Source organism: Dunckerocampus dactyliophorus, chromosome 11 (assembly GCF_027744805.1).
Source record: "Dunckerocampus dactyliophorus isolate RoL2022-P2 chromosome 11, RoL_Ddac_1.1, whole genome shotgun sequence".
NCBI lineage: Eukaryota > Metazoa > Chordata > Actinopteri > Syngnathiformes > Syngnathidae > Dunckerocampus > Dunckerocampus dactyliophorus.
The window spans coordinates 4,915,262-4,932,707 of NC_072829.1; the positions used below are offsets into that span (position 1 = coordinate 4,915,262).

The 17,446-nt window shown below is 40.9% G+C and overlaps 1 protein-coding gene across 6 annotated transcripts in view; it reads right to left on the minus strand.

Moving 5' to 3' along the window:
- rapgef2b (Rap guanine nucleotide exchange factor 2b) overlaps window positions 1-17,446 on the minus strand; it is a 126,003-nt gene that overhangs the window by 78,908 nt on the left and 29,649 nt on the right. For all 6 annotated transcript variants that reach the window (XM_054793011.1, XM_054793009.1, XM_054793008.1 and 3 more), the window contains exons 2-3: window positions 11,937-12,007; window positions 7,713-7,769 (exon numbers count right to left, since the gene is read on the minus strand). In XM_054793011.1, the coding sequence (XP_054648986.1) occupies window positions 7,713-7,769; window positions 11,937-12,007 (128 nt within the window). The remainder of the gene's footprint in view (window positions 1-7,712; window positions 7,770-11,936; window positions 12,008-17,446) is intronic.

Sequence of the window (17,446 nt, forward strand, 5' to 3'; positions counted from 1 at the left end):
ATAAAAGCACATTATAATTATCTGTACATTACTTGAAAAAATATAGTATTTACATCATTTGGAAAATCAGAAATGATATATTAATAAATTAAATTGTAGATGACGTCTACAGATATTTGTTTTATTTTAAATAATAAAATATATAGTCTTATACAGTATATAGTCTTATTTTGGAATTATTTTTTCATTAATTATTACCAAATTGTACATAAAAAAAAATTAAAAAAAGATTGGCCACCATTGTAGTCTGTGTTTTTTTTCTTCAAATACTGCATATGTGACAGCTTTGCATAGCTTGACCTACATTTGGTTTTCATGTGATTCACAAACAAAAAGGTCGCCCCACATCTATATGTCTATATGTCTATATGTGGCCCTCGGGTGCGGGAAAAACTTTGGACACCCCAGCCCAAAGGTGACAGCGTGTTGAAATGCAGGAGCTTAATCAGAAGATACTAACAACCTTCCTTGCTGGACTCGTGGAAATGTGTCAGGTCAGCCTCTTGTAGCTCAAGAGGGCTCTCTAATCCCTGGATGGTAAATACTGGAAGGTTCAGGCTTTTCGCGGTATCAGCGCTTTCCCTGAGCTTCTGCTCCGGGCAGGGAAAATGAGTACTTATCCAACAATTATCCTTCTGTCGTTAGCCAAGCTGCTGAATGATATGGATATCACGGGGGTATGGGGTCGTTAAGTAGGTCGTATGCGCGCATCAGAGTGCTTCACCGTAAGCAGAGATGTATAGAAAAATCCGCATCTGCTGTATAGAAAAGCTCTCAAAAGTGAGCATTGTTGTCTTTTGATACAGCGTCTCATTAGCTAGTGCAGATGTACCAACAGTACATCTCAATGAAGTACATGGCTGCATTAGCTGCATGATTTCCCTAAAGCATCACAACGGAATCAATTAAGAGAGGTTGCGTTTTACAGAGCAAACAGCTGATTAAGACCCCGCTGAGGGAGAAAGTCAATCAGATCTACGACGGCTAGAACACACGGCTGTTAGCACTCTTCAGAAACTTTCACGCGCACATGCAAACGTTTGATGCAGAGGCTATGTGACGCAGTACACTCACGGCTGCAAACTCAATGATCCGACACACCAAATTGGAAAATAACCCGCTGTCTCGCTGGTGCTTCATGCCCGGAGGTAAACTAAAGAACAGGATTTTTCACTTCTCAATCCACGCCAGCCGGATGGCTGAAAGCCAACATGACCGTCATTTTTAACGAGAAGCAAAAGTAAAAGTCGGAAAGTTTAGGGGAGGAAATGAGAAGAGTTGCCAGGGCACCTATTTATTCTCACTGGGTGTGAGTATGGTGAACCACTTGTCTATTGTTGTCTAAGTAAGTAAGTCTGTATAAAGTAATGTTGGCTTTAAAGGCCCGAACAGTTCCCAGCCTCAACTCAAAGTTAGTTAAGTAAATATTGCATCATGGCATGCATCTTCAACACAGACTGGTAGAAAGTGAATGGAGTGAGATTCCGTAGGCAGGCAAAGTTAGCGCTTCACTGTTTCCATTCTTGCAACTTCTATATTTGGGAGTTGTAGTTTGTTTTCACAAGTTAACGTGCTATTATTTATTCAACTAGACTAATCTTCATTTTGCTGCAGTCGGCTTGTGCGTTTGAATATTTTTGCGAGGTTCCCTAGGCAGGCAAACGCTTTAATATGTTTTCATTCTTGCAACTTCTGTACTTGGGAGTTGTAGTCCGTTTTCATATGTTAGCACACTGTTATTTAATCAGCTAGACTAACCTCTAGTCTCAGAGCCAAAGGCTGCACTGCCCTTACCGTTTGTACTGCGTTAGTTCATGTTAAATCAGGGACAAATTTTTTTTTAGGAAAACAACAGGTTTCTGTTGGTATATCAGTTCAAACATACAGTAGATCCCCGCCTTTTTGTGGTTTGGCATTGGCTGACCCGCATATTTGGGATTTTTTTAATGCTAAGTTAACTAGAAAGTGGTTTCATGGCGCTATCTGCCAGGGAAAAAAAGAGGGCTGCAGCTACTGTCGTCCCTCGTTTATCACAGTTAATTGGTGATAAGTGATAAGTGAATTTCCGCGAAGTAAGAATTTTATTAATAATATTGAAGAAATTGAGTATTTTCATACTTAGAGCATAGGAAACCTGTTTATGACTGTCTAAATACGGCTATACTGTTATTAGAGCCCTGTAGACATGAAATAACACCCCTGTAGTCAACTTTACACTCCTGTTATTCTTTGTTTACGCCCCATTGCGCAACCCTTATGTGCAGGCTACGGGATCTGTGCAGGGACAGAAAATACGGCTGCCGCTTTAAGCATAGCATGCTACAAAGCTAACTAGTTAGCCTCCAATTTATTTATTGTAAACTTAAGAAAGGGTTTCAAACGGAGTGGGGAAGAATGACAAAAACGTACCACTTCCACACAGAATGGGAGGAGAACTCGTTTTCACTCTGTCATGTTGGACATGTTTTGAAAAACCGCAATAGAGTGAGGGAGCGATGTTTGCAAAGTGGCGAGGGACGACTGTACATTATTATTATTTTTTGCTCAGGCACAGTCCCGCGACCCACTGACAATGCCTCGCGATGCCCACCAGTTGACAATCACGGGTGTAGGGATGCTCCAATCGATCGGCCACCGATCAGTATCGGCCGATTTCCGTGAAAAATCACGTGATTGGCATATGCCGACAAATGCCTTTCAACACTGATCACAAAAGCCGATCGATCACCTGTGGCTGGTACTATGGCAGCCTGCAGCTGATTATCAGTCAAACAGCAGCTAACGCAGCCATGTGGACACTCGCCCATATGTGTGTGACAGTCAGAAGGCTAAGCAAATAACCCGAAAAATTATTGAATTCATCGGACTGAATGACTGGGCTTTCTCAGCGGCGGAAGACACCGGTTTCGCCGAGTGCTCTCTCACTTACCTTCCACCAGTGATCTTGAAAAAGTAAGTAAAATATGAAGTTGATTTTATGGTTCCTTTTTCATGTCACATACTGTAGCCAGTGGTGTAGTCCGATGAACCCTTCCCCCCCATATATGAATGTTTTAAGGCTGTAAAACCCCTACAGTACATCTTTATACACTTACCACATTTCTCTCGTTTAAACACTCAAAAAAGTTCACAACTTTGTTTGAATTTTAATGATCAACCTTAATGATTAACACAAGAAATTCTTAAGTCAGTCACGCATATTTCACTCTTGTGACCGTGCCTTTTTGTCCTGGCACCGTTCCACTGTACTGCAGCATTTTTGTATCCTGGTTAAAACATATTGCTACAGACCAACCGAAGATTCATTTACAGGCTAGCAAGCAAGCAAGCTAGCGATGACACAGGAGACATGGCAGGATGGCACAAGGGAGACTGATTGACAATGGTCTACAGCCAATCGCGATACAGAAAACAAGAGAGAAGGAAGAGACAGACACTCAACTTCCCACAATGCAATTCTTCTTAAAGGGCCTGGCTAGGCCTGTAACAGCATTCATACGCTGTAATAAAAAAAAAGAAGCACTAATAAAATCCGCGAAAGGTGAACCGCGATAAAGCGAGGGAACACTGTACTTATTTTTTGGGCCTCCTGGCAGTCAAGGGACCATGGAATTTTCCTGACTTTTCTCCTTTATACGGCACCCCTGGCCAATAGCACTCATCATAAATACATTTTAAAAATGTATAATTAATCCATGTGATCGGAATCAGTATCAGACGTTCTCAGTCCTGGATGGATGAATTGGCAGCATAAAACCTTTATCGGAACATACTTAGTTTAGAGTACCAAAAATATGCATTTTTAGGGCTTTTTATGCATATTTTTCAGCATTCACAGGGGCCATGTACCATAACCCCAGCAAATAGCAAGCATGTACTGTATAGAAAAGAGCAATTCATCGATAATTGAGGGTTCTCTTTAAATGCCAATCCCTTGTTGTCACTAACACAAACAATGTGTCAGGTCAGCATGTATACGTCGTGTAAAACTTCTACGCATCAATCGGGTGTCCACTTGGGAAGTCATCCAGTGAAACGTGAGTGTAGGCGGCACTTGGGCTGAAATTCAGAATGAATCTGCAGAGTAATAACAAACCTACACAAATGCACCCGAGGGAAAAGACAGAAAAAAACAGGCTCTGTTATGCGTCCGCCGCTTCATCTACATTTTTATTGTTTAATCAGCTCATGCCCCGCCGAGCGGGCTCCTTTAATGAGGTGCTGACTTCTCATGCCCCCTCGCCCCACCAAAACTCAACACAGAGGAGCAGGCGGCTGTTAGGGGACAACACACATTGACACTGACAGACTTAATTAACAAGTTTGATTGGAGGACGTGTGACAGCGGACACACACCACTTACTAATACCAACTAACTGCATGAGGACATTTTGGCCCTGTCCACACGGGAACGCTCCTGGGATTTTTTGGGGGGGCGGGTAAAAAAAAAAAAAGTCCAGACTGTGCCAGATTAGTAAATAGTTGCATCCGGACGGGAACGGCTCACTGGGTGAAAACCATGTAAAACACAAGGCACACCACACACAGTTGTAAAGCAATGTAGAAAATCTGTTCCTAATTGAGTAATGAAAACATTCGTTGAAATAGCAGTTTTGTCTCGTTTTGATTATTGCTCATTTGGTCAAATACAACGAAAACAAACTTAAATATATTGCAAGTTGCTCCAAATAAAGCAGCTCATATTATCCCAAATTGTGTGTTAAAGATATGAATACCCAGTTGGTTTGGCTGAGCGTAAAAGGCAGGAGTGATTATTTTGTTCTCAATTTTATTCCAAAAATTATTTTTGACAAAGGTGCAAGTCATTTTTTAGTGAAGTGCATTTCTATTCTATTCGTCAGTCGACAGAAAGTCGTTTTTGTTACCTCTGTGTCGTACGAATTTAATGCAAATAAATAAAAAACAATTTAAAAAAAGGAGACTTGATATATTTTTGATATTTTATTTCTGGTTTGTTTAGGTTTCATAATCATTTGTATTTATCTTGATAGTGTTTAGTTATTGTGAATCATATGTACTGTATAACATAGCTATAACTTATCTTAACTCATCAATAACAATACCAAAGACATGTTAATACGTTTTTATGAACCCCAACGCCCGATCCCATAGACGTCTTTTAAGTTTTTTTGCGCCAAAGTCTAAAAGAGGTGATGACACAAGTGCACGCGAAAAGATGTCATTGTTGCAGCAGTTTTGTGTTGCGCATGCACGCGCACACGCGCACACACACACACACACACACACACACACACACACACACACACACAGTTTAGTCCCAAATGTGAAAATTGTAAATAGTTCAATGTGTTATATTTGTAAATAAATAGTTCTTTTGATGTAAAACAACTTTTTGTGTGTTTTTATGTTGGTACAGTTGTTTTTAATATATGGGCCGCCGCAGAAGCAAAAATTTGTGTCAAAGCGAAAGTTATGCTTGAAATGTATCTTTTCACAAACATATGTTTTTCTCCCTTTTTTTGTTGTGAACTGTTATTTTCCTGAAACGTACTGATGTTCTACTGCTGATTACTAAAGAAAGGAGAAAGGTAGAAACAAACTTTTTATTCTGATGAAAGACAAGAGTTTAATCTTTCCTTTGGTAAGTTTCATGTTTGTATAGCCATAGAACACAATATTCTGTGTGCCTTGACAAATCAGTCAAAGTCATCCAAAATGGTCGGTACTGAAGGGGTTGAATTTTGAAAAATGGCTGGGATTGAATGAGTTAATAAACAAACGTAACGGCGTAAGCAGGCACACAGACAGAACCAGGTGTCACACCAAACTATAGAAGAAGAAAGAACACATGCACATAAGTCTGTCGTCTTCCGGTTTCCAAGGCACGATGAAGTGGAATTAATTCTGTGAATCATTTGGGAGTATAAGACAATGAGAATGTCATGAGAATGCCAACTGGGGTGAGAAATTTTTCAGATATTATGTTGGCTTGTCGACAAAGCTCACTTCTGGTCATGTGACGGCGACGGGTCGGTGACGTCATTGTTTCTGTAAAACTGCGGTTCGGCTGTCTACACTGAAACGACAAGCCGGCGTTTTCGGATTTTAACCACTCTTGAAGCCGTTTTAAAAAAATACCGTTTCAGGACACTGAGAACGCCGTTTCCGTGTGGATGAAAGGCTGAAACTCGGGATGCTCCGATCACTCCGATCATCCAGCACTGAAATCGGCCGATACCAATCACATGGATTAGTTATACATTTTTCAATTTATTTGTAATGCTATTGGCTAATAATATAATGCTAATAATGCTATTATTAATAGTGCTATTGGCCCCGGGTGCCGTAAAGGGGAAAAGTAAGGAGACTTTGGATGTGAGAGTACATTGGTGGAACTTCCATGTACATGATAAAGCACTCCGCGAACTCTCGTCCGATTAATTCAATTATTTTTCAGGTTATTAGCTCAGCCTTCTGACCGTCAGGCACATACGCACGTGCAAGTGTTAGCCACATCAATTGTTTGTTCTTCAAATGCCGTATTAAAGCTATTACCGTGCTACCCCCACAAGATAGCTTCCATGGCGTGTGTTGCTAGTTAATGTCCACACGGCACACATGATTGTTTTTGTGGGAAAAGTGAGAGGATGACGCTAACAAAGACGTTAGTTAGGTTGAGACACTACACTGCATAAAAAGATAGCTGCGGCTGCAACAGAGCTAGCCATAGGTGATCAGCTTTTGTGATCGGCGTTGAAAATAATTTATCGGCATGTGCCGATCTCGTGATTTTCCACGGAAATCGCCCGATGCTGATCGGTGGACGATTGATAGGAGCCCCCTAAGCTGAAACGATAAAATACGTTGCTATTTTGACCTGAAAACGTTTCCGTGTGGATAGTCTCTTAGCTTCTGTTATGTTTGAGCGATGTTTTTTTATGTGCTTGATTTTTGCGTGTTTATTTTTTGTAGGAAGCAGCAGATTGGCCCCGCCCTCTCTGGAGCCTATAAATGTGTGCAGGTGTGCTCTGCTCTGTGGCTCCCTGCTCTGCTCGTGCGGTCTTGTCTGCTGCAGGCTCGTCTCCACCACCTCGTCATGCTCCTGGGCCACTCAGCTGCTTCTCTCTGGCTGCTGGTGTGACGCTGAGCATCAGTTTGGTTTTTTTCCCCAGTTAGTTTTAGTTTCTTGCTTGGCTTGGCGTGACCGGCTGTCCGGTTTTCGGTTTTGTTTTGTTTTTTAGGGTTTTAGTTGTCTGTTTTCTCGTTGAGGGGTAGCGGTGAGGTGACAAGATGACTGCCGTGTATAGAGAGCAATGTTATTGAATGTATAGAAAGAATCGGTTCAGCATTATCTGTGCCACAAACGCTGAGCTGCTGTCCAGACTGGAGGCCGCATGTAACCATTAGCACTGCATGCTCGCCAGGAAATGCTTTTACCGCTTTTTAACCTTCACTTATTAAATCAAGCTGAAGTCGGCCTGCAAATGGCTTCCAGGTCAGAGAGCGCCACGCTGCCAAGTGATGTACATAAGCACGCGCCTCCATCAAGGTGGTGTCATGTTATTGGCGCTTTATGGGCATTTGTTTTCATTAGAGTCAGCGAGTGGACCCTGCCTGCACGGGCTCATCAATAACTCACCGTGGACCACCATGGCGTGCTTCATGCAGCACCATGATGGACGACATGCACTATCACCATTGGGGTGAGATGGAATCAAACATGTACTTACTAGTAGAGCACTTCATTGGCTTCGTGTCTCTCATAACGCACCGTCTCACACATGATCCTGCAGGTACAGAAACAGATGTTACATTGAGAAGCAGTGACATGGCTAATAGTCCATTTGACAGCATATCATCAACAACAACAACAAGTGTTGGTTTAATTGCTGGAGACACAATTTGAAGGCTGTTTGGTTGTTTTTTTTAGTAGGTTGGTTAGTTAGATGGATGGCAGATATTAACAGAACTTTGCAAAGGGAGAATCTAACGCTTTTTGGTGCAGATCAGGAGAAAGGTGCAGAATGAGGAATTAATCTACACTTTTTGCTGTCACAGGACACGTGCATTCGATGCCAAAACGGGAAGTGACCCACCGGTCCACCAGAATTACGTCCTTTGCCACCTGGCACTTCAAATTTCATGGCTTCAATCTATCACAGTTTTGAAAAATATATGAATACATCTTTGCTGTTTCATGGTTGGCTATGACCTGTTTTTAGAAAAATAAATCATAACTTTGGCCTGAATTAAGCATTTTCAAGCATAAAAATGACACAATAAACTAAAATACAAATATAAGGCATATGTTGTGATGATATGTAGTATTCTGCACCAGTCACTAGGTGTCAGTAATGTTACATTGATGAGACAATAGCCACCGCAGGAAGTACTGTACAGAAATAGGAATTAAAAAAGGAGTGAGTGTGAGTCTATATTATTATTGTTACTTATGTCTTATTTGCTCTTATTATGCTTACTATATTGGGTAATAGAAGTGTAAAGATGACTATAAAGGTGTTATTTCATGTTTAGAGGATTCTAACAATGTTAAAAATCATATTTACAAGTTTGTAAACAGATTTTCAATGCTCTAACTATTCGATCTGTAAATGAGGAATCCTGCTTCACTTATCTCGGTTGGGTCTGAAACCAGTTAACCGTGATAAACAAGGGATGACTGTACTGCCACCTACATGACTGGAGTGGAACAGCATCGCCCTCCATTAATTGAAAGCAAACATTATGTAACACTGTTAGGCAACATTCATCATGACCATTGCTTCGTGAGGTTACTATTTTCCCAAGGCTTTTCCCGCCACATGTGTACAAGAATGTCATCCAGGCTTTTCCCATGCAGCCTTCCGGAAAGGCCTCATAACATCACAGACAGACGCTTAACCTGCAGTAGCTCATCAAAACACACAAAAAAAAAAACAGCTGGGGGGCGTGGACGCAAGCAAAAACAACCCTGTCTGGGGAAAAAACAAGGAACCACAGCAAGGAAAAACACATTCCTCACAGGGGAAGGGGGAAAAAAGATCCTTTACATAATGCTATGGTGAGTGTGATGTCGAGGTTTTACAGAAGCCAAAGTTAGCAGAAGTGGCGGGCTGGTCTGCTGGACCACAGCGACATTCCACACCATCCCAGCGCAAGGGAGCAGGGGGAGAGGGGCGGGTGGGGATAAGGGGTCACTCAGTGGAATGTTCCAGCTCACGGGTCATGTACTTGTTGCACATTGTTCCTTCTGCGGTATAATCCACACGTATGCACACTCTGCACGGGAACACGCTCCTCACATGTACTGCCGGGAAAGTCATGCAGTGACGCACAGGTTGGCACGGCATCGCAAAAATGGCCATTTTGTTAGGGTAGTGTATTTTTATGATTTCGTAATAAGGTAGTTTTGTACTACGCTATGTACAATTAGATGATAATTACAGCCAATTTCAAGGCTTGAAGTTGACAATTATGAGAAGCTCTTAAGATGAGTAGAAATGAAAGAGGTGTCCAACGCAAGGCCCGTGGCGTACGTTAAAAATTAAAGTCCATTTGCCCAGTACTGTAACATTGTTTGGTTTTACTACATTCTGGCTTTTGTCTAGTCTGCAACAAATAAATATCGAAAACAGAGATTTGGCTGTAGAGTAATCCCTCGTTTATCGTGGTTAATCAGTTCCAGACCTCGGTTCCAGACCTCACTGTCCTTCTATATAAATGGGAAACCTGTTTACAACTTTCTAAATACAGTTTTTATCATTATTAGAGCCCTCCAGACATGAAATAACACCCCTGTTGTCTCGTTTGCACTTGTATTACCCAATATAGTAGCTTTCGTAACACAAAATAAGACATCTAAGACATAAATAAGACATAATAAAGCCTCACATGTGCACATCAAGAGAATTCCTTGTTCCTTTTTTTACTTCCGACTTCTGTACAGTACTTCCCGCGGTGGCTATTGTCTCATCAGTGTAACATTACTGACACCTAGTGACCAATGTAGAACATTACATATCATCACGTCTTTGAATGCTTCTTTTGAATGCCTTATACTTGTATTTGCACTTTAGTTCATTTAGCAGTGTTTATGCTTGAAAATGTTTAATTTAGGCCAAAAAATATGCAAAATGCGCTTAAATGCTTTTTTAAGACTAATTATAGGCCACAGTCATCCACCAAACAGCAATGATTTGTTAATTAACATATTTTGAGAAAACGAACCGAGAAAAAAAAATGAGAAACCGAAATTTGAGGGATCGCTGTACCGCAAAACTTGGGTAATGCACGAAACCCACACCAGTGCACACATTTCAGAAGTACTTAAGAGGGCAATGGAAGAGTAGAGACTTGCTGCTAAGGAGTCGACCCTCGAGACCCCTGACCAACTGCAACAGAGTAGGCGTGGCAGAAAAGGCTGCGGAATCAGAGCTCTTCGGCCAAGAAGAGAAGAATGCAGGTTTACAAGAGCCACAACCGAGAGATGGATGGAGTATTTTATTAGAAGAAACTTACTAAAGTGCTCCATTGGGATCCAATATCATCTTAAAAGATTGCATATAACTTATAAGTACATTTACATTGGATTGGTTTCAGCATACAAAATCTAACATATCAAAATGGCCCCCGCATCTATGGAATTATCAATATAAGGCCCACGAAGAAAAAAAGTTTGGACGCCCCTGTTGAAGAGGATCACGGCGTATCCCAACAGGCATCTTCAGGAAAGGCAAAAGACCCAACGGGAGCGCACATAAAGTGTATCGGTTCTGCCTAGTGGGGGAAGTGCAGTATTGCAATTTTGGTGAACCTCCTTTGACAAAAAAGATACAGTGGAACCTCTTGTTTTCACGCACCCCCATTTTCATATGTTTCGGTTTTATGATTCATACACTGTCCAGGTTATTGTTCCTTATTTCACGAAACAAATTGTTGAATCTTGTGGTATTACAGTGTGGACTCGCTTTTTCACTGGGTTTTTAACTGCAATTTTAGTGCTTTTACTTTTACAGCATATGAACGTGCATTGTGTTCTGCATCCTTATTGGCTAAGGGAGCACCCGGCCATTGTGTTCTGCGTTCTTATTGGCTAGGTAGAATCCACTCATTGTCTTCTGCATCCTGATTGGCTGTAGACCGTTGTCAATCAATCTCCTTTGTGTCAAACTGCCGTGTTCCTGTTGTCTGATCACCAGCAATCAGCTTGCAGAGACTGAACTCTGTATGTTTGCACGTTTTCTCCCCGACAAAGCCCACAATGTAGACGGCACAGAAAGATGCTAACCGTCGTACAAAAAGTTGGACTTGTGGACATACTGAAGGAAGGTAGATGTTACGCGGCTGTAAGGCGCCATCACAGAGTAATCTAAATGAATCTTTGGTTGGAGGACAACGACGACGAGGATACAGGAACAATATGTTTTAACAAGGACAAAATAATGCTTTAGCGGAGAGGCGCCAAGACGAAGAGGTACGGTCAGAGGAGTGAAATATGTGCGAGTCACTTAATAATTTCTTGTGTCAAACCTCGTAGGTTGAGCGTTAAAATCCAAACAAAGGTTTGAACATAGAGTGTTTAAAAAAAGAGAGAAATGTGAGAAAAATGTAAATGCTGGTCTGAGAAAAGTGTATAAAGTGTATGGGGGGGGTTACAGCCTTAAAACATACAGTATATAAAAATTGTATTAAAAAAACCAAGTTGGCTACTTTGTGGATATCACTTATTGAGGGCTATTTTGGGAACCTATCCCCCGGGATAAACGGGGGAACACTGTAATAAAGCCTCAGCATTGCTTGTTTATTCAGCCATCTTGGATCACACACCCAATGCCAAATCTCGTGATACTTACTTTACACAATACTACGGTATCCCGTAAGTTTATCTTTGTGTTTAGGGCAGTGAAATGTTGAGCACTGAAAGTTATGCAGATGAGTGGACGGGCGACACCCACCTCAGCTGGTGCTCACGTAGGTTGGACAAGGCCTCCATCCCGTGCAGATAAGAGTAGACGATCTCCAGGTCCTGTGGAAACACAGAAAAATCAGGAAAATGTATGAATACTTAGTCTGAGACTGAGTGACTCAATGCTGCCCCTAAACTCAAAAGGCACATTCAGATTGATAGCAAGTGAATAAACCAGAATGATGAACAAGTACTGTATGGTGACCACTATGTGTGCCACACAGAACTTAATAGTGGAAATACATTGCGTATGAAATGGCCATTCAATGCCTTTATACAGTCACCCAGTGAGTTCTGGGACTTCTGGGCCCGGGTCCAAGTTAAGAGGTGAACCAGCTCCAGAGACAGCTACTCTACTGTGTGCTGATACACACTGGAGGCACTGACCACCAGTTTAGTCGAGACTGAGTGTGTGTCTGTAGCAACTGGATGATGTACAAGTGTGGATTGTGTGTTTGGACGCCCACTGAAAACACAACTGCAGTGAAAAGAGCCGTCAAGTTCTTAGCCCTGGTTCTTCAAGAGAACGTGTGGTCTACTGAGGAAATGCCTGATGCAGGTGTCCAGTGGGGATACCTGTTATGACCATGTCATTATAAATTGTCATTAGCGATGATGAACAGGCTTCGCTACACATCTTAAAATAAAGCCTGTTACTCTACCATCTGTCCGTCAGTCAGCTACAGACATGGGAGCAGTAGGTTTCATTGTTTCTCTTTTGTTGGTCTTCATTAAATGGACTACGGTAATCTTGCGTGATGTTGCTGTTAGCACTTTAGCACACATAGTTATGCTAGTGTTGCTAACATGTACGTCCTCTTGTCCCACTCCTTAAAGGGATAGTTGGGATTTTTGGACATGGAGTTGTATGACATCCCCATTTGGTCCCGCGAGTCCAGTTCTGGCAGGATTTCGGTGACGAGGAACGGACGTCTGAAAAGTTGCTGGGTCATTTAAGTAAAGACTTTAGCTTCACAAAACAATATGCGTTCAAAAGAGTAATTCAAGTCATAAACAGGTTTTCTATGCTCTAAATCCCAAAATATTCAATTTATACTGTAAATAAGAAATCTTATTTCACTAAAATTCACTTATCACGGTCGGGTCTGGAATATATTTACACCAATAAACGCGGGATTACTGTACAGTCAAACTTTGGGTTTAGTTATGAATTAGTTCCAAAAGGTCAATGTATGAAAACCAAGGCAATTTTTTCCCATAGGGAATAATGTACCTGTAAATACATTTGATAAAGAATGCATATAGTGTGACATGCAGAAAACAATGCAAAAACATTTATAAATGATGACTGTACAGAATTTATTGTGGATGTGAACAGTGAACTCTCTCAATGCTAACTTGTGAGTCTATATTACGTCTTATTTCTGTCTTATTTTCTCTTATATCCAGTATATTGGGTAATATGAGCGTGAAGGTGACTACAGGGGTGTTGTTTCATGTCTAGAGGACTCTAAAAATGTAAAAAAAAAACACATTTAGAAGGGCGTAAACAGGTTTTCTATGCTCTAACTCCACAAATATTCCATTTGTAAATAAGGAATCCTACTTTGCGGAAATTCACTTATCAAGGTCATACCTGGAACCAATTAACCGAAATAAAGAGATGACTGCATATAAAAAGTGGATAAAGTACACAATAGCACTTCTTGGAGACACACACACACACACACACACACACACACACACAGCTCATAAGCATTAAAGCTACACATAGGGTATATTCCCTGCAGCTTAGTCAAAGCACTCAACACGCTTCCAATACGCTATCGTGGCACATCTAGGGCTTATTTAAGTTTGCTGAACTATACTATAACATTGGACCTTTACCTATTGACATTTGTTGACAAATGAGACTAACAGAAATTGTGTCATAATTCTTCATTTAGCAAATATTTATGCATCATTTATCAACTGTTTGATGTTGCAGTATTGTTCTCAAGGGTGCAAAAGGTGAGGAGTCACGCCTAAATTAGCCAACCTGGGTTGGGCCGTAATGAAGTGCAAGACATTCCTTCATTCCTGAGGGCCCTCAAGGCCCAGTTACATCACACATACGCCGGCATTCCCACGAAAAGCACAACCTGATGTCCACAGTGTGTTTGTGGTGGGTGGGATTACAGTGAGGGGGTAATCACTGGGAGTCATGCTTGGTCCCTCTCTGCCATCTGCTGGCAGGCAGGAGAACTACAGCCCTGATCAACTACGCCACAATCCAACTGCTCTTGAACCGCTGCACACAAAAGGGTGAACTTTTCTAAAAAAAAAAAAAAAAAAAAAAAAAAAAAAAATCATCTTTGCTGTGTTGACTGTGCTACTACTTTTCTGACAAATACACCACACGATGGCGCTGTTATTAACCCCCATAAGTCGGATTGACTTGAAATGTGTCACAAAACACCCACTGTAACCTGACGGTGTTCGGCCGAATCACTACAAAATGTGGCACACACCTTTATGGGAGTGACGAGCGCATGTGTGTAGAATTTGAGCAATATTGGTTGAAAAACACGGACGCCATCGAGCAAAACATCCTCACAGGGGCACGGGCGAAACATGACAGTCTTTAATAATTACAATAAAAGCAGAAGGTGTTTTACATGCAGTTCAAAAGCATTAAATAAATATGCTATTATTAATATGCGACCGTGCATGTTAACTCATGATTATGATTATGATTGGTATAAGTTAAGACTGGGTTGAGTTGCGCCCACTAGGTGGCAGTCTAGCCAGTCACATCACAATGAATGAACCTCCGCTGTCAAACAACAAGCAGCCTGGCAGGGAGAAGAAACATCTAGAACCACCAATTATGGCTTCGGACGCCAATATTTGAGATTTGCAGTATGGAAAGAATGTAAAGGAGACCATCTTTTCCACTGCCAACATGCTACTTTACTACCCCCATTTTTTGTTTTAATCTCCTGTTAGAGAAACACGATCACCGCAAAATGCTCATAAATATTTGTGTGGTAAAGAAGTATCAATGAGTCAGGATGAAGGCATGCGCGTAGTAAAAAAAAAATAATAATAAAAAAAGATTGGTCAGTCATTTTTCCTGTTGGATGCATCACGGTCATTCACATCTTTAGAGGATGGAAAAAGGGCAGCAGACGAAAGTAGGACATGCTGATGAATTAAGATAAACTCAAGCAGGAAAAACAACATCTAATCCCTCCCCCCTATGCTTCCTTCCCCAAACTAATCCTTCCAGGAATACAGGTGGTCCCACCAGAGGAAGGACATTCTGAGATGCCAATGCGGATCAAGCCGGCAGCGGCTTTTCTCACGTTGCGTCAAGTGCTACGGTCAGACATCTTTGTCAACTTCCCTTGATGCAACGTTGCACGTCATCGTGGCTTTGCTAAACATTTACCACAGACGTGTGTGTAGTGTGTGTGTGTCAGCCAAACAAGCAGAGAGAGGCATTTCCTCCTGAGGATGCCAACCAAACAATGGAAGACTCGGGTGGCGCTTGGAGGCGCAAACGCTGCACAAAAGCACCGTCACACGGGCCGAGGCGTCGCCCTCTGTCTTGCAGCCATTATGTAAGGCCACAGCAGGGAAGGGTGCTGCGTCGAGCCTGGTGCCAGGCATGTTGAATGGCAAAGCATTCAGCCGGCAAAAGGCAGGGCAAGGAAATTGGCATGTTTTTCCCTGACACGTTTGGCAAAACAAGGCTGCTTTTACGCTGCAAGTCAAAAAGGGGCATATTCACGCTTCAGCCATTGGTACCGTGCTGGACATTTTGGGGCGAACCTCTCCCTCCCCTGGCCCCCGCTGGTCTGTGCTCACACTGATCATTCGTGCGTTCATGCTTCAGCCTGTTTTCTTGACTTTGTGGATGATTTCTAGTCTTAGTCGCGGTGCTTCCTATTGTGAAAGATGTGGGCTGTCATTAATTAAATGCATCTTTGAATGACATCTTTATTAGTTGCGGGTGAGAAGCCGTGCTGTGGGTTTATTTTTTGTGTTATTTTGAGTCTTTTGTATTTTATTTCTATTACAAAATTTGTCACTTATTAAGAACTCGGGAGGAGTAATCTGCAGACATATACTGTATCACTTTGGCAGATCTCCAATGAGTATCAGATTTGTACCCACAGTTTTTATTCTCACCTCAGCTTATCCGATTCCGTGCACTTTGTTTCTTTCTTGAGTCAGTTGCGCCATGCAGTGCAAGTACGGCCTAAGAGAGGTTTTGCAACGGCATTCCTGGATTACCAGAAGCAAACCGACCTTTTATGTAACTGAGCTATTGAGCGCATGCAAAAGTAACGACTGTTGCAGGACATGATGAAGAACGCAACCACTACTCAGAGGTTTACAGTCACGTATTTCACTGGCTTCCTGTGTGACACTAAAAAGGCGACTTATAACACTGCGATCAATACTGAAAGGTTTCATTAATTGAAGCTGTCCTATGCGATACAGGTGAGAAACCACTCGGCTGGTCTTATCTCAGACCACCACTACAGTGGCGTCTGCTCGCACAGATTAGAAGGCTTCCTTCTCACCGGTGGTGAAAGGCCAAGCCACATATTCATTAGGCTTGGGCTGAGCTCAGATAGCAGGCGGATGCATGCCTCAAACAAAGGATGCAAGCTTTCGAAAACAATGGGGCTATTGCCGTGTTCCAAGTATCCCCTGTATGTATACTTAAGAGAGGTGTCATCCTGTATGCATAAGACTGCTTATTAACACAAGTGTAACCCTGTTCTGTCAAACAACTTCACTTGAAACAAAAAGGTGTCCCTCCTTTACATGAGAACTGCACTTTTTGGACCTAAAAAGTATTTACTGAATAATATACATATTTAATAATATGTGACAACATAGACTCTCTTCCTCTGTTCAAATCCACACTCAAAAAACACTTATTCGGGACATCTTACTCTCTATAATTTATCATGCCATTTTTTTATTTTATCTTATTTAATTTATATGGCTTTTTTTTAATCCCCGTTTTATGTGTGCGTTGCTTTTAACTTAAAGGTGCTTACAAATAAAATGCATTATTATTATTATTATTATTGTTATTATTATTATGTAGTACAAATTACATCATATTTTTTAATAATTATGATGTTTTATTAATATAAATGATATAAACATTTAGTAATATTTAATCAAAAATAAATACAAATATGTAATCATGTGATTATTTAATTATAGAAATATTTAATATTAATAAAAATGTAATAAAATATGTATTAAATCTGATTATTTAACAAAATAATTTATATAAATACTGAACATTATTTTATACAAGTTAAATAAAAATATGTATAAAACATTTTATGAATCATATAAACATTATGTAACACAAATTAAATAAATAGGCCTACTGTATATTTCATAAATCTGAGTATTTTATATATGTAACGCTATTTAATACAAATTAAATACAAATATTTATTACATTCTTTCATTAATTTTGTGTCAATAGTAGAAATGACACTGTTATCGTTTCTGTAAAAA